At 42.0% G+C, this 18,384-nt stretch overlaps 1 protein-coding gene across 5 annotated transcripts in view; it reads left to right on the top strand.

Annotated features, from left to right (window-relative positions):
• The window catches only part of MYRFL (myelin regulatory factor like), a 39,010-nt gene extending 37,608 nt beyond the window's left edge, over positions 1–1,402 (top strand). For all 5 annotated transcript variants that reach the window (XM_032106334.1, XM_032106336.1, XM_032106333.1 and 2 more), the window contains 2 exons: positions 965–1,039; positions 1,132–1,402. In XM_032106334.1, coding sequence (XP_031962225.1) covers positions 965–1,039; positions 1,132–1,218 — 162 coding nt within the window. In that variant the 3' untranslated portion in view covers positions 1,219–1,402. The remainder of the gene's footprint in view (positions 1–964; positions 1,040–1,131) is intronic.
• Positions 1,403–18,384: the final 16,982 nt, after the last annotated feature.

Genomic DNA, 18,384 nt, shown 5'->3' with positions numbered 1-18,384 from the left:
AATGCAGAAATGTCCTTGAAGCTTACTGACAAAACTGGTCAAAGAGATTTCGTGTGTCAACCTGAAATCCACATCAAAAGACTAAAGCTAACTAGCCTCCAGCAGCAGTGAGCATTCAGATTTGATGTGACTCAGAATAGAAATGCTGCCTAGTTGAAGAGGTTTCTTTCAAGAGGATTTTTCTAGGGATTGGAAGGCTTATTCCCTACCAAAAGGCAGAGCAGCAATCATTTGGACTCAGCAGTCCCACATAAGTTTTGTCACGTGAACATATCCTTTCCAGCAGAGAGAATGTGTCAGAAAGTGAAGTGAGGAGAAAAAGATGAAGAAGTTGAGACACTAGAAATAAAAGTTACCATGGATCATTGGGTAAAAGAGAGGTGAGGGATTGAATTTTGTTTTATTCATTGTAGCATAAACATTTCAGGTATAAAATATATTGTTTCACTTGTACATGGCAGTACACTGTAATAAAAATTAGCATGAAACCTTGCAGGTATCTGTTTTTGAAATACTGAGTGAAGACACTACCCACATCTTCAGAATGTAAAGAGGAACTTTTCTGTCTTCTGAGCGCTGCTAAAGTTGCTGGCCCAAAATCAGCAGAGCTGCCATTTGTTACTATTACAACTTAAAGCTCTCAGACCACCTGGCACATCAGGAACAATCCCTATTTATTGTGGGATTTGCTCAGAAAACAAGTGAGGGAATCCAGTTATTCAGAGCCAGCTGAGTGTCACTGGGAGTCAGATGCCTGCAGTTCCCATGTGGAGCTGATCAGAGTAAACCGACATTCACAGGGTTTAGTCAGCACTTGGTCTTTAAATACTTTGACTACAGCTATCAAGGCTTGGTATTGTAATTACTTTGCACTGCATTTGTCAATTAAATATTTCCAGAGCTTATCCTTCTCTCCAATTCCCCATGAAATAGGGTTATCTAATGTCTCCCATTTATCACCTAGGGACGCCAGCATGTTTGGGCTCTCCCTGTAGCTAAGCTGTATGACAGCGCATATTCTTTCCGTGTAGCTGTGCCGGTAAGCCTTTTCAAACAACAACATAGCAAAAGACAAATAGCATCTGAAATGACAGAAGTTCCTATATGAATCTCTTTGTTTTTCTTTTGCAGGGTTTTGCTAGCTGCTTGACAGACCCTTATTTTGCTGGAATGTTTTTTACTGATTACTACTTCTACTTTTATCGGCAGTGTAACTAAAATGTTGCCAAACATTCTGTTCTTTGGGGAAAAGATGAAGAAACATGTGATATGAAAAAGAGACTTGCAAATGACCCTGGATATTTTTTAAGCCTCTTACTGAGTTGTGTGGGACTTTCTTGGTTTTTTTTCAATTTTAGATTAAAAAAAAAAGTAGAAAAATAAAGTGTTTGACAACAACCATAGTTCTGCATTTCCAGAAATTGTTTCTAAAGAGACAAGAGGTAATGGAGTATATGATGATATTGTGGGTGGAGTGGGAGCTTCAAAGTTTATTAGAGAAGCCCTCCCATTGAGTCACAAGGTGCAGAATGACCTCTGACTTTCTAAACTCAGAGAGGAGTGTAGGTGCAGTTCGATCCAATCTTAGCCCCAGACTTGGTCAACGGTTTAAGTCAAAGGAATTGTACACATGTGATTGAACCTCTGTACAATTTTGTCATGCAGGATTAAGGATGGCAAGCCAGATGTATAAAAATGAATGATTTATTATGATAAATGTTTGGGCAAAAAGATCTTAATCAGAATTACTTACTACATGGTATAGAAGCTAATGCTACTAGTATAGTATAGGATAGTGTACTGTATCAAAGCAATGATATTAAAGCTACCAAAAAAACCCCAATTATTGAGTAGAGATCAATGTTACTCACCCATACAGATGACTGTGGGCAAACATCTTTAGCTCACCTTAAGAGGCATGCCCACCCAAGGGAGGAATCTCCACGCACGCTCCAAGAAGGGGTATGCTAGAAATCCCTCTCATTTGAAAGTGGCACTTATATAGTGCATATATGTAAGTGGTACTTTTATAGTATAAAGTGATTCACTGTTACTCATATGTCTCCAGGTCAGCTGTGTCAGCTCAGCATCTTTAGATAAGGATACTTTACTATATCTGCCACACCTTCACCTCAGTATCAGGATGTTTAACTTTGGGGTTGATGAGTCAGATTTCATTTTGCATAATTCAACATCAAAAGCGGCATGACACCTCTTCTCAGTTCACCACTGATAGTTTTGCAAAACTTGCATCGCTCAAGTTTTTACTGCATCCCAGACAGAGCATCCTGCTACAGATGTGTAAATAAAATGATCATATGGATCATAGTGAAGTTATATGATATTGTACATTAAACAGACAAGAGCAAGTGGGTAGGAGCACTGCTGAGTGGGGATACACTTCAGTTTTCAGAAAATGGGAAGATGATTAAATATTATTTGCAATAAGGAGACCTGCTTCTGTCCTACAGGCATACACCTTCTTTTAGTATCTGCTGCCCATTTTTAGATATAAATCTATTTATTTTTTTGCTAGCAGAACAAAACCCAACCAAAACTCTAAAAGAGAAATGTAGCACTGTGAAAATGCCCTCTAAAATAAGTGTAAGTTAGGGAACAACAGGTCAATTCAGTTGCCTGTGTGTTTCCATTTCAGAAAGCAGTCCCATCATTACCGCCACAGTTGTGATTTAATAATGCTACTGCTGTTTCAATGAGTTATGTTTTAGCTACTTTTTTTTTTTTCCCTGAAACTGTACAGCAGGAATGAACTATTTACTCCTAAATTCAGGTTATATTTTTTTTTGGTGTTTGTGATTTGTGATAGTGTGATGAAAGAATAGAAATATTGAGAAGAAGAATATCTTGCCGATGTGGCTTTCTAAGTTGCATATGGATACACACCTGCATGGGAAAACTCTTTCTGTTTATATTTAGGAAATACATTTTTAAGGAAAAGTTATTTGAATGAGATTTTACATTAGTTGCTCAGAAGGAAATCAGATATAATAATCAAGTAAAGTATAAATAGTGTTATAGGGTATGTTTAGATCAATCCTTCTTTTTGTGTAGAGAAAAGAAAGTAAATATAACACAGAGACTTCAGGTTTTTAAAGATTTATGATGTGAAAGTTACATTTGAACAACTGTTCTCTGAATGAAATTATTTAGCGTTGAAAGGGAAACATTAGGAAGAAAAATGAATGTCTAAAAAAGACCTTGCCACAGTCTTTGTAAACACCAGTGTGCCTTAATTGTGTATTTATGGCCTGACAATGTGATGGGAGAGTTTGTTTCTGTGCCTTGATTTGGCATTTCTTTTGTCATTATTTTGGGATTTCCTTTAAGGATGTCCTTCTCACTGATTTTTTTTTAGATGTATGTGCTTAGTTGGGGTCAATTGCAATGTCAGGCTTTTTTTTCCTTAAATGACTCACTAGTTTGACCTTATGTGTTTAAGGGGTTTTTTGTGGTGTGGGTTTTTTTTTTTCTGGGAATTATTTGTGGTGTAAATCACTGTTCTATAATATTCCAGAGACTAACTGGTCTTGGAACTTGGGATACAAAATAATCAGAAGTTTGTGCCTTTAGTTTTTTGTAGTCCATACTTGAGGGAAGAGTCAACCGGTCACAGATGATAAAGCATGTGCATTTTGAACAAAAATTCTACCTTTTTAGGCCCACCTGGTTTTCATCACACTGTTCTGGATTCTAATAGTCTTCCCAGTGGCACAGAGCACTGCAGCAGGAGAATATAAACTCTAAGTGTTTCCTGTCATCAAAAAGCTTTCTGTAATTAGAGTCTAAGGTGAGGTGCGTGTGGGATAGCAACTATTTTCTTTCTTAAAAAGCTTGTGGTGATTTAATTACACATCAGTTTGCCCATTTAAGAATTTTCAACTAGTTCTTTACTCCTGTCCTATGTTTGTAGAAAGATACTGTTGAAGATTTCATTCAGATTTAAGGTGACATGAAGCTTGTATGAAGGCTGTGTTCTAACATGTCTGAGATAACAAATACCGATCTTGGCAAAAGCTAGGGAAGACCTAGCACAAATTACGTACTTGGAGTTAAAAGAACTGTGGCTGGGTGCTGTTTAGCTGCTTACTGGGGTTAAACTGTGACACAGCCCCACCAGATACCCAGTGAGTGACTGACCTACATGACCAGAATTTGATCCATTTTGGACTGGAAATATAGAAGCTCTAAGAATGATTCTCACTCCCATAACTGCGGAGCTTTCACTTTACTATGTTTCAGGAAGTGGAACTCATCTTGACAGCACTGGACTGGTGACATTCTTGGTCTCCTGCTGTCCTTCTCCCTTGTATGGCATTGAACTAGAACTACCACAGAAGAATACCACAGGGAAAACATGGCCAGCAGCGTTTTCCATCCTGTACAGCCAAAGGAAGTACGGATTGACCTTTCCAAATGAAAAGGTTCGAAAAATTTTAAGCGCGTCCTTTGTTACGTTTAGGTTGGGAGTGTTTTTCTGCCATTTCTGTAACCATTCTCAGTAACAAAATTACAACAGTTTTTAATAGCGGTCATTCTAAGTTGAAACAATTCTTGTGAATACTGAATAATGAATTATTAATGGTTTATGTACATTATACTTGGAACAGGAGATTCTCTTTCCCTTATCTATTTTTACCATGATGTGGTTGTAAGAGACCTTCAGACATCCATCACTGGAATATTTCTGCCTAACTTAAGGGGGAGCTGAGGCAAAGTACACTGCCAGTCTGTGTGAAAGTCACAGCTGTAAGTTGCAGGAGGAAATGCAGGGCTGGAATGGGGTGATCTTGTACCATTTGATCTGGGTTTCAAACCGTGCTGTGCATACCAAGAGCATGATGTGGCAATTCACGTTTTCACTTGACTGTAACACAAATTACTTCACTGTGCTTTTACTGAGTTTGATCTAGCAGTAGCAGAGGCATTTGAAGTAAGAACCTGAGATCACCTCAAAGCCCAGTGCACTAAGCCAAGAGGCTGTGAATGCTGAAAATGCTGCATGGCCAGTCCACGGATGCCAAGGATGAGGCAAAAGAGCAGAATGAGTGGTTCTGAGCTGTGAGTTTGCAGCTGGAATTGCTGATAGCCTTTGGCACAGCTGTAGACAGCTGTGAGCAAAGAGGCATTTTGGTCTCTTACAGAGCTCAGTTCAAGTGACTCTCCAGTTAAGAGGCTGTCTGGTAGCATGATGTGAGCCCACCCTGAGAAGTTAGCAATCCCAAAACTGAGCTTGGAGTCCTGCACAGCACAGGTCTGAAGGGAGACCTGGAGGTGAGGTTTTGATTGAGTCCTGATTATCTACATTTTTCTAGGATTTTGCTTGCTTTATGAAATCAGAAAAGTACTTTTATTAATATTTGCTATTGGTTAAATTCTGCTCACAGTACAAGAAGTTCCTCACTCAGGAGTCACTGACTTCTTAAATGACAGATCTGTTGCATAGAACCTGAGCCAATCCATCTGCAAAATGCAAACCTGGTTTATATCAGGTTTACTCTTTCTATTGGTAAGAGTGCTACAGAGTGTGTTTAAAATAAGCCAGTTCATTTCAGGTGTAGAAACTACTTTCAAAATACACAGAAAACTTATCCTAATTTTTCAATTGCAGTGCTGTAAGACTTTTCTATGATGTGTTGCTCTATATGAAGACATGGCCTTTGTATGTGACATTACAGTACACTTGGAAGCATTGAACACAGCTGATGGAAACTCACAATAAGGAATCATTTACTGATCCTACCTTAATCTTGGAATAATTCTATTAATGTCCCAGATAAATAGTGCTACAGAGAAACAACTTCCTTCAGATTTGTGTCTGGTATCGCTGACAGTCTGCCACTGCAAAAATCCCAGCTGCTCTGCTGGCTTTTGTGGATTGCTCCTCCACAAGATGTTTGCTTCCTCCCATGTTCCCTACATGTTGGACAAGGCAAAAGGCAGGACTGGCTTTGATTTGAGCTTTTCTCATACTGATGGGGAATAACTGGCTGCTCCCTCACACAGGGATTTCCTACTTGCCTTTGGAAATATTAAATTGTTCCTGTCTGTTTCTTTCTGTGGGCACAAGTTTTGTATTTTTTAACTTCTTGACTTCAGATTTTATTGAATCTTGAAGAAACATAATTGGTCAACACATTAAAATTATTAGTAAGCAGAACAGTGAGGCTGACCACATCAGCTTCTGAATTTTATGTTCGGTTAAAAGCCAGGGTTTAGTTCATTCCAGACAAAAGAATCTTGAGTGATGTCTCTCAGGTTTCTTGAGGGAGATGGTTCTTTTTGAAACAGGATATTTGGGAAGTTTTAGTTTGTAGCTCCAGAGCTTTGGATGACATCTGTGACACAAGGAGGCTGGGATGCAGTCTTGCTCCTCTGTAGCCCTGGGACCACTGATGAAGCCTTCATGCCTCCATTGCTCACTAATAAAACTTTGCTAATTGTGTTTTTTCTTCCTGAAGGGGAAGAGGATTTGGAAGTGGGTCAGTGTTGTAAGGGTAAATGAATTAGGCACACTGAGATGCTCAGATGTGTCAGGATTATATATCAAACTGGGACTAATCAAACAGGTCCTGTTTTAGTAAAACAACGTGCTCAGCACTTTTGAAAAATCAGGCCCAGTGAGGAGTATACTGGGTCTAGATTTAGCTTTTCAGCTTGAATGCTTTGATCCTGGCATGTTAACTCAAAATCCTTGTTAATCTACAAATAAATATTTCTCCAGGAAAAGTAAGAATGATTTTTTTCTGTACAGTGGGGATCAAGTAATTGAAAGAAAGTGTTTTCATTGTTATATTTCCACACCCCCTGCCCTGTTCTTATGCATGCAAAGTATTTGTCAAATTCTTCTAATATGGACAGAGTAATTTTAATTAACATCTGCAAACCATCACATAATACCTGGAGCGGCTGTTGCTGGCTATGAATCACACATTTAACTGAAAGAACTGTGCTTTCTAAGGAAAGGCCAAGGCACAAGTATGTCCCAGTCCTAGACTACATATATTTGTCCAGTGACTTGCTTCTCCTCCTGCTTATCTTTGGGCCATGCTGGCAGGTGGTGAACCTCAAGGTTCAAGACATGTAATGGAACTATAGTTAGTCCTCGTGTGTCTTGTCCAGGCATGGTGTAAGTAAAAAAAGACAAATTCATGCACTCACAGAACTTTGGGCATTGATTTCCTCATAAGCATAGTTTTCTCTCCCCTCTTCAGCTTCACCAAATAGCATGTTTTCTGTCAAAACAGTGCATGAACGAACATTTTCAGTGCGAACCCTATATTCAAAATAACAGGTTTTGCACTGGCAATCCTGACCCAATTTTAACTCTGGTTGCTATGGTGCTCTGCGGGCTGGGTGGCCGGCGGGGCAGGACGATGAGGGGATGGCACACAAGCCTTTTGTTGCTCCTTGGCCAGGGTGCAGCCAGCTTGTTTCCTCCTTCTCCCTTCACCCCACAGCAGCTGGCAGCAGCCTATATCTGCTGATCAGGGGCAGTGGTCAGGCTGCAGCCTCTGAACCTCTCTGGGTCTGTGTCCTGGAGGAGACACCTTCTCCCAGGCACCCAAAGCTGTTCCTCTGCAGACCACAGTTCTATCCTTTGGCTGCATGCCCCTGTATTGGGTAAGCCTTCATCTTCCTGCTCGTGGGCTTTAAGCAGTCTCCCTCTCCTCTGTCCCTCACTAGTTGCTTTTCCAGACATCCTGTGTCCTGCTTTACTCCCTCCAGAAAAGGAACTCATCACAATACTTTTAAAGGATGAGATCTAAACTAGGTCATTATCTTAGTAGTGAGGGGAAAGTGACTTTTATGAACAGGATTTGAAATAACACTCATTATTTTAAAGGCAGATTTAAAAATTTCTAGTTGATGTTAAATATATCACAATTGCCTACATGCAGTAATATAAGCGCAGGATTTGCAAATTTGAGTTTGATGTTAATTTAGCTGGTAGATAGTCTGCAGGGTAATCAGTGCTTTGCATTTTTCATTCAATCTTAATGTTACACTTTGCCTTCCACAACATAATCCAAGCCACAGACCAGCTGGCTGTGTTGATTAAAATCCTTTTTCTGCTTTTTATTAATCTTCATGGTTTTGCCCTAGAATTATGAAGTGGTCATGGTCTATCAGGAAGGAAGTCTGCAGGGCCAGAATGCAGTCTTTACAAGTTGAGATTTCTGCCTATAGCATATTGCTGATTCCTAAAATAAGTTGTCCTGAATGGTTTGTTATATCTGCAGAGCTTGACATGAGTTTGGAATGAAGCTCTTCTGGTTAAATTACTTACAAATACTTCATTATGCATTTGGCTGACACATTTCCTCACTGAAAACCTAGATTAAGAGAATATCATTAGGGGGTGAAGGTAACAGTGGACTTTTATTGTCAATAGGCTTAATCCTGCATTTTGGAGGCACAGAGTCATGTAAACTCTTCCTGTGGACTCTTTACCTTGATGGTAGAGGGAGAATGGCTGGGATCAGGGTATTGCTGCAAGGGGCAACATCAGGGGTTCCTCAGGATGCACAGCAAAGGGACAAGAATAATTCTCAAACTGAAGGTGGTGAAGCAGCAGGAAGGATGCTCTGATTCCCAAAATCAGCCCAAAGGCTGCTGGGACACAGTCTTGATCTTCCTTCCTCTGTAAAACTCCTTGCACAAAGGCTGTTTGTTCAGACTGGGTGAGATAGACCCCAAACAAGTAATGTACTCTGTGTGTTGTTGCTTTTTTCGTAAATAACTATTTGATCACGGTGAATTGATTTTTTAACAAATTTGATGTGATGATTAGGCAATCACTTTAGCATGTATTTTTTCAATTATTTCTTGTTAACAAAATGAGGCAGTAACTAAGCATGATCTATATTTTCTGACTTCTCACAGTGTTAATTAAAGACTGTGAATATTCTTGCTGATGTGTTTGGATATCTTTGCATCTAGTGGTGGCTATAGTGGTTATATCCTGTAGTTATGCCACCTATACGTGGGCCGAGATCCTACACTTAAGGATGGTACTCATTGAAAATATTACATAGGGAGATAGATCTGCCTACAGGTCTTTGCTGCACTCTTCCCTTCCCTGCTCTGTGTTGCTGTTGGGGACTGTGTCAGTGCATACATTTGGGGCAGAGAGAACACAATATGATGATTCTTATAAATAATGCCTGCTAATACCTCAGAGTTTTGCTGCAGGGAGTTCCATTTGGTGTTAGGCTTTACTCTTTTGTTTCCATAGTTGCATTTAACTGCAAACACCCATTTTTACTATTCAAAGTAAATTGCCTTTTGAATTTCATACCATTACTATCTCCTTTGAGCTTTAGCAAGGCGATGTGAGATGTGCAGGTTGAAGAGTCAAGGCCCCAAATTTTACTAGGTTTTCTTTCACTCTGAGAAATGATATGCCTCAGGTCAGTATGTCTCTCACCAGTGCAGGGGTATCTATCCTAAAGCAGATCAGGACAGAGATGGGCCATGAAGACATGAAATACCTGCAGCATTAAACCCATGGCCTTCCACGATACCAAGAAGAATGAAGTTTCCTCTGAGCCAGATCTGCTGTGACTTGAGCAGTTGAGCACGAGCTCTATCTGTGAATGGAGTTGTTCTCTATCTTATTGTGAGACTTGTAAGCCTTTATTTGGTGCCCTTTCCACAAACTTGTGATTCTCAGTTTCTAGGCTGCTTTGGAGTCTGCTGCAACCTTATGATTTTGTAATTTTTAACTTTAAAAAGCAATTTCTTTTTCTTCCTTTGGAGGGTCTTGGCTGCAAAAAAAAGTGACTTCCTGTCTCCCCAATTTACTTTTGTCAGGTTTTTAGGCATTGATAATAGTTTTTGAAGCTCTGATTTCTTCAGGCAAAGAAACTTGCGCTAGCAACTTGCTGAGGTAACCTCATTGCTGGTAGGGTGCTGGTGAGCATTGCTTGGCTGGCTGCTGAAGGCTCATGGGCACTACTTAAAAAAAACAAACTATAAAGGCTACTGGGTAGGACAGGTTAATTGCCTTTTTTCCCTCCCTGCACAGCTCTTACCTTCATTGGACTTTTGCCATCTCAGGTATTCGCTTTACTAAAGTGCACATAACAGCTGGGCTCTGGCAGCTGAAGTGACTGGTTAGTGGTATTCAGTTCCTGCTCTCCCCCGTAGCCTCCTGTGTTCCCATCTAGCTTCCCCCTACAGCATCATGGCTGAAGTAGCACAAATTATCCTCTTGTCAGTTGTTTTATCACTTTCCTTTGTGATCTACTTGCTTTAAGGATCTGACTATTGCCTTGTCTTTTGGTAAATATCATCCCTAAATTAAAATTCTTACTCTTATCCTTCAGAAATATTCAATGGGCTTGGGATCTCTCTGTTGGCTTTTGTGTTTCTCCTTCCTTCTGGGCCACCACTTTTGTCCCTATACATTCTCATGTAAATCCCTCTTTCAGGTCACTATTTCCTACAAATACTTACCTAAGTCATCAAATGCTTAGCCATGCCACCAAATATATATTTTGTGAACTTTCATACCACGGTTTTGTTTCTTCAGCATCTTTGGTGTTTGTGATGATGTTACTGACTTCAGCTGGTGCTCCAGATAGCAGTGATGGAACATATAGCAGACCTCCAGGTGCTTTAGCTGCATGTGCTCCTGGACACAGAGTGCAAGCTGGATGCTTCACTAGCAGAAAATACAAAAAATGAATAGAAGTGCTTAACAAAAAGAATGGAAACTCTGTGTTTCTGGTTCACTTTACTGTCCCTTAAGGATTTATTTTTGCATTACGTTGCATGGTTGTATGTGTTTTTCAAGACAACAAAGAGTGACATGAAGGATCTCAGTTAATCCATCTGTCTTGGCAAGGCTGAGTTTCCTTGCTTCTGTTCAGCTACCAAGAACCATATCCCCTGTGTTTACTTATTTAAACTGAATTAGGTATGGTGGCTACACAAATCAAAACAAGAATGGTCGGTGTATACAAGAAGCAACAATGTTCTGTTTCTGGAATAAGATATATGTAGAATTTTTTTTTTCAATGTAGAAAGAATTAAAAAAATCTGACTCTGTCAAAGTCAAGCATATTAAAGCAGATGGCCGAAAGAAGACCCATATGCTGTACATAGTATACCATTTTCTTTCTCTTCCGTGTCTGCCCTCTGAGAGATGAAATACTACGAGGGGTGAAACTGAAAGCATCATTAAATGTTAATCTGCTGGGGCTTCCTTAGTGCTAGCGAGGTCAAGCTCTGCTGCAGAACGCGGTGACAGATGGAGCATCCTCTGTGAAATCACTCCGTGCTGCCAAACGCCGCAGAGAGACGCGCCGTCTGTCAGCGTGCCCGTGCTCTGCCTGCCCACCCCGGGAGCTCCCAGGGGTGGGAGTGCTCCCAGGGGTGGGAGTGCTCCCAGGGACCCGCCCTCCGTGCGGGAAGACGGTGGCACGGGCGTGTCGTGCGGACACCGAGTCAGGGAGGATGGCCTTTAGATTAGGGCTGGTAATGAGCTTTCTGCCTCTGTGAGCATATTGTAACCTGCAGGCAGGAAAATGCGGTTTTTGAAAATGGTTTGCCCTGGTGTAGTGCTGAGCTGGAGATCTCTAAATCCCTCTGAAGGGCAATGTCCCTGCTGAGCCTGGTTCCTGGGTTTTTCATCGCCTTGTATTAGAAAGGCTCAAGTCTTGGAGACTTACCATGTTTGCAAAATTAAGTTGAAAGCTCCTGACCGACAGCCTTAAGGGCTTTTCACATAAACACATAAAGCTACACTGCAGCTTTGGCAGAAGGATAGGGTTTGCCTGGTCTCTAGATACACCTGCTTGTGACTGGGCTCCCTGCATTGCTGCACTTTTGGCATCACCACTTTGTAACTCACTAGCTAATTTAGTCATGAAGCTGCTGATGGGAAAACAAACCAGCTGAGTTCCTCCCTAAAGCTTTGGCTCAGCAAAAATGGGAACGATACCCAAATCAGTGCCTGCCCCAGCTGCTTTTTGCCAAAGTTCTTTGTAGTGGAGGAGCTGAGGCTGCTCCCTAGGGCTGCCAGAGCAGACACCATGCATTAGGACCTGCCTGCTCTCATTCAGGAGAGAGATAACATGAGCACTAGTTCAATGTGACCTCCCTCAGTGGCATTGCACACAATTTGTTGTGCACAAAAGTTGTCTGTGAGCCTCATCCTCTGTTACACTGCTGCAGTGTAAACCTGTGCCATCAGAGTGAGTGTTCAGCTACGTGGTCTTTCCAAAGAGAAGTGGGCAAGCCAGCTAGAAACCCACCCCAAAAATATTAGTGAGGTCTGTACAAATATTGCTGATGAGCCCTGCAGCAGTGTAACTAGAGAGCCTTCACAACTTGTAAAAACTGTCCTGGCAGTTCCATCAAGGATTAGGGAAAGAAGAACAGCCCTCTTGTCTCCTCAGGAGAAGTCTTCTGACACCTGCTGCAGCGTAATGGTGGTCCTTATCACAGTTCCTGTAAGTATGATTTTCACTTTAGGGAATCTGGGCAGGAGAGTTAATGTCAGCCTCAAGCATTGAATGGAATCATGTGTAATTTTTTGGGTGATCCAAGTTAAACATCAGTTCCCACACCACTAAGTTGTCCATTGGAGGTTTTCTTCTCACTTGCATTGCCTACATTTGAGCTCTGAGCCAGAGAATGCATCAAGGTGGCTTCTGTGGGGTACAAGGGCCACTGGGAGCCACCTCAATCCTCCATGAGCAAAGCCATTCCCAATACTGACTATTAGCCTAGCCTGTGATGAATAGCAACTCTTCCCTGTTTTTTGGTTGGTGCTTTTTCCTTTGTAATAAGAATTGGTAGTGTGTTATTTTGACCCTTTCTTTGTTGTTTTTCTTAATGAGTTCCTCTAAGGAACCTTGTTTACGCAAACAAAATTTGAAGTGTGAACTTAAGAAATATTTAACACACATATGTATCTTTGGTAGGATTCAAGCACAGAAAAGAGGGAACAGAGAAACTGACAGATGGAAAAGGATACAGCTGAAGGAGTTGCTCCATGAAGGGGCCTCTTTAACGTGTGAGGCGGATTTGTACTCACTACCTTTGCTTTCATTTGGATTATAATGTCAAAATAACTAAAAAAACCGAAGCACAGTCAGTCATATTTGATGGAAACGATGCAATTAAAACCATTTCCCCACTTGAGGAGAAAATACCTTAGGCACAAGCTAGATGGTGCTAGAGCATACAGCTAAGAGGATGTTCACCTAGCAGCTGTTTGACATTAAAATATGATGATCAAAACAGACTATACTAAGGGAAACTCTGCAGTGTTAGAGGCTTTTTAGCACCTGGTTTTGTCTGCTGCTTTTGTTCTGACTATATAAAAGTAGTTTCTGCTTCCCTGAGCCTCTCAAAATGCCCTGTCAGATATATCAACTTATGGAAACCTCTCTTTGATATTCTTGTTTTGAACTGATTAATACAGACAACCCCGCTCTGTGATTTGAAGTAAGGTCAGTTTTGTCTCTCTCTTTCACTCCTCTGTTTGCATTACATCAGGAGAGCAGTCAGACATTCCCCATTGCCAAAGGGCAGTGCTGCTTGGCATGGAGCTTGCAAAGAGGGATGTGCATTCTGGAGTAAGTGTTCAAAAGCATTCGTGAGGCTGAAGGGCATAATTCCCATTGAAAACCAGTGAGAGCTGTACTTAGGAGTTTCCTATGCTGCAGAGCTTCCCCAGCATGCTTATGTCTGTACTTCCTCTGTTCAAACTGAGGAAAAAAAACACCCATGGTGATTTTTAGAAGTTTTGACATGCTTAAAATATTAATTAGCTTGATCTGAGGAATGAAAGAATGTCACTCTTTCAGCTGTAACTACAGTCAAAAATTTGTGACCGTAAATGTAGTCAGAGGATCTAATAATGCCTCTGAGGCCTATGCGGCTGCTGTGCATTTTGATAGGACTTCAGGGCAAGTTACCCCATGCAACAGAGCCCAGAGTGCCATTGATTGGAAGCATGCATTTGCTTCAGAGCAGAAAGGAGAGGGAAATAGTACCATGCAAGTTGAAAAAAAAAATTTATTATTATATGTAATTTTTTTTTTATTTTTACAGATTTTGAAATGCAAGGTCTTTGCACTTTTTAAAGCATGGCCTACAAAGACTTTCAGGTGCATTTAACTTCATCCATGTAAGAAGTTGAATGGAAAACAAAGAGGCTGTTCACTTAGGTAAAAATCCCACGTGCTTTAAGCTTTCATACTTAGTACCTTTGTTTGCACTTGTACGGCTTTATCAGCATGTGGCAATGTCCCTACACTGAAATGTGATGTGATGGATGGAGCACTGCATGGTGAGTCAGGAGGCATTTCTCCAGGCTCTTCCCTTGACTCGCCATATGATATTCTGCAGGACTGAGTCTCTGCTACTCTTCACTTACAAAATGTTATAAAAATGTTTTCCTAGCCACATGGAGTGCTGTGACATGTATGGGTCACTGAGTGTAGCAAAAGGAGTAAAACTGGAGAAGCTGAGTATGTTCAATGCATGCAAATATGCCTGGAGGTTAATAATTTAATTGGCAGAGTGCCTTATTTTTCTGGCTAATGGGCCTGTTTAGTGAGCTCCTGCAGTGCTTGACATACTGGCCCGCTGCTGTTCAGACACAGTTGTACATCTGGTGATGTGAGCTGTGCTGCTCCATCTCTCGGACCCTTCAGTGAGAGTGTCAAAGCTGAGGTGATGCCTAAATTCTCAGCCAAAGAGCTGTGTTTTTGTCTGAGACTTGAAGACATGCTGGAAGTGGTCCTTTTTGCAGTGTGCGAGGTGATGGGTGGGATTGTTGCGATGTGTGGAAGACATAGTGCTTGCAGAGCACTGGTGCTGCTCTGTGAGGTGCAGACGTGGGAATATAGGTCAGTGAAACATCCAAAGCGGTTGTACAGCTGCAAAAGGCATATTTACACACACAGGATACAAATGGCAGGCTTGAGCTAGACAAGCTGCTGCTGAGCAGCCTGGTGTGTGCCTGGGGAGGGGGATGCCAACACACGCCGTCCGAGCCTGATCGTCAGAAATAGCTGTGGTACTTTGGTCCAGAGCAGCCCTCAGGCTGGCAGGGCTATTTGGTCTCCAGAGTGGGGTGTCTGTGACACAGGACTGAGGGCCCTTAGGTGCCACGTCCCATGGCTCCCCTGTAAGTCCTGGCAGGGCTGTGTGCCTGGTTCTTGGAGCTGCGCTGGGCTTGGTCACAGTGAATGTGAGCAAGGTGAGGCTTGGGGGTTAAGAGCAGGTATTGTCTGTGTTTTCCGGCTGTATCAACTGATCTAACAGACGTGGGCTTGGATCCACAAGCCTTTTTTCATGCCTGAAGCAGTGGCAGCCAGTTTTGCTCTTATGCAAGCCAAAACTGTGCAGCTTCACTTGCATCAGCTGGTGAAATATTTATAGGTTTGTAGTATGAGGTGTCCCAAGTTTCGTGGTCCTTTCCTGCTTACATCTGTGTGCAGCTTCTTGTAAAATTTCTCTATTCTTTGCTGCTTGTGTTTATTTGACTGCCATGATTACCCTGGTACCAACACAAGCTGATGGATGAAAGGGTTGAGAGCAGCCCTGTGGAGAAGGACTTGGGGGGTGTTGGTGGATGAGAGGCTGGATATGTGCCAACAACGTGTGCTTGAAGGCCCAAAAGCCAAACATATCCTGGGCTGCATCCAAAGCAGTGTGGCCAGCAGGGAGGGGATTCTGCCCCTCTGCTCTGCTCTGGTGAGACACCACCTGGGGAGCTGCATCCAGCTCTGGGGTGCCCAGCACAGAAAAGATATGGACCTGTTAGAGGAGGTCCAGAGGACAGCCATGAAAATGGTTGGAGTGCTGGAGCACCTCTATTATGAGGAAAAACTGAGAGAGTTGGGGTTGTTCAGCTGGGGCAAAAAAGGCTCCAAACTCTGGGGAGACCTTACTGCAGCTCTGCAAAACCTATAGACGGCTTAGTAGGAAGATGGGGACAAACTGATGAGACCTGTAGTGATAGGACAAGGTGTAATGGTTTTAAACTAAAGAGGGGAGCTTCAGATTAGATTTAAGGAAGAGGGTCTTTTTGATGAGGGTGGTGAAACACTAGAACAGTGTCCCTGTTGCCTGAGTTTGGAATGCACATGCAGCTCAACAGGGAGTGTCTCTGTCTCTTAAGAGTGTTGAAAGTTTTGGTTTGAATGTTATATGGTGCTAGCCAAGCAGACAAACTTGCCTTACTCTGCTGTTCTGTCCTCTACAAAAACATGGAAAACATAGTACCTTGTGTCTTTCTGGAGAAGAAATTGAGGCTGTGGGGAAAAGAGTTTGCTAATCATGGCAGCCAGATGTTCCCACCTGGCATTCAGTGTGTCTCCCTGTCCATCTTAGAGTGAAGCTGCAAGGTTGGGTTCAGTGGCAGCCCTTCTGAGTTTGTTGCCTGGTCTGGTTTATGAAATAAGCACAATAAAGCCTATTCCATATGTTTATTTTACCAGAAAACCTATTTGTTTGTGATACCACAACTGAGCATGTTCATGGATATTTAATCCCTTCCAGGATAAGGCAAAGATTTGCTCTTCAAGGAATTTTAAGTCAAATGGTAGTTCTGCCTTAGCCCGGATTATGCAAGTGCAGACAAAAATTAATTTGGTGGTTTATTCCTGCTGTGAACAACTCAGGATTTTCTTTTGGGGATTCTAAGATTGTTCTTACCTAGTAATTAAAGCTTAATCATGTTTTTTGCCAAAAGCAGTATATTTGGCTTGCAAGTGGGGAGATATCTCTGTATCTGTCTGTCCCACCTCCTCCTCCCCGTCGTGTTTGCCTTGTCAGTTTTTCAATCTCTGACTCTGCAAACTGATACCTGGATCTGCTGTGCTTGAACAATCCCTGTTCTGAATCCTGCCAGGTGTCACTTTGTTTTGTTCCCCTGGCATCCAGAGGAGGTTTTCCTTCCCGGGAATTACACGCTTTCTCTGCCAGGAGCTACGGACTCTCAGCGCGGCTGGCACGGGGCCATCGTGTGCAGTACCTGCCTGCTGCCAAGCGGGGACATGCGGCTGAGATCAAAGGGCTCCAGGCAGGAGGCCCTGGAGAGCTCTTGCTTTTCATCCATCCTGAGGGATTTCCTGGCAGAGTTACCTTGGGTAAATGACTTCTGTCCTTGTAAAAGCCAGCCCGGAAAACTGTACGTGCGTGGCAGAGCAGGGAAACTTGTTAGATTTAGAAAAAGATAGTATGTAATGTAGTGTGCAGATGTATTTGTGTGTATAGTGTTTTATCACCATCAATGATTGTAGATGTTTGTCCTGTTGTCTAATTAATCCCATATGTACCCTACCCTGGATTCTGGTATCATATCTGTCTTGCCAGGACTTGAGTCCTTTCTTTGTTCTGCCCAAGGAGAACAGAATTGCAGAATCAGTGAGGTTAGAAAAGACCTCAGAGATCATCGAGTCCAGCCTATGACCGAACACTGCCTTGTCAACTAGACCATGGCACTGAGTGCCACATCCAGTCTTTTCTTAAACACCTCCAGGGATGGTGACTCTACCACCTCCTTGGACAGCCCATTCCCATGCCCAGTCACCCCCTCCATGAAGAATTTCTTCCTAATGTCCAATCTAAACCTCCCCTGGTGCAGCTTGAGACTGTGTCCTCTTGTCCTGTTGCCGGTTGTCTTGGAGAAGAGACCGACCTCCACCTGGCTACAGCCTCCTGTCAGGTGGTTGCAGAGAGTGATAAGGTCTCCCCTGAACTCTTCTTCCCCTGGCTAAACAACCCCAGCTCCCTCTGAGACTCCTCACAGGACATGTGCTCCAGATCTTTCAGCAGCCTTGTTGTCCTCTGGACATACTCCAGCATCTCAACACACTTTAAATATCCTTTTAGTGTTATTCTGAAAGTTCTTCTCATATACACAGCTTTTTGGTGCTGTAATGCCATATTACTATTGTTGTTTTGTTTCTAGAAATGCTCATAAAAGCTGTGTATTGTTTCAGGAAGGGTAATGATTGTCTTACTGGTTTTCAACACCATTGCCATCATCAAAACAATGATCTGTGTTACATGTCAGGATAGTTTTCAAAAGCATGAAGTCAGTCAGTTCTACAAAACCTTTTGTACAAAGAATTAAGTTTGTAGATGAATTAACTACCATGAAAAAGCAACACCAGAAAAAGTAACAAAATCCGATCACCTTTCCTGTCTCTTGCTCAGACTACTACATATATATATATATGTCCTAATGACAAATCTTTAAAATTAGACGTATATTTGCTTTTATCTAAGGACAAACTATGACAATACAATCTATTGGAATGGAGTTTTCTTTTAATTGTTTTCATTCTGGAACCATATTCTGGAGTATAGGGCTTTCCAATCTAATGTACAACC

Source organism: Corvus moneduloides, chromosome 4 (assembly GCF_009650955.1).
Source record: "Corvus moneduloides isolate bCorMon1 chromosome 4, bCorMon1.pri, whole genome shotgun sequence".
NCBI classification, from domain to species: Eukaryota; Metazoa; Chordata; class Aves; order Passeriformes; family Corvidae; genus Corvus; species Corvus moneduloides.
Note: the sequence above shows the minus strand (reverse complement) of the source record. Positions and strands in the feature narration are given on the sequence as shown.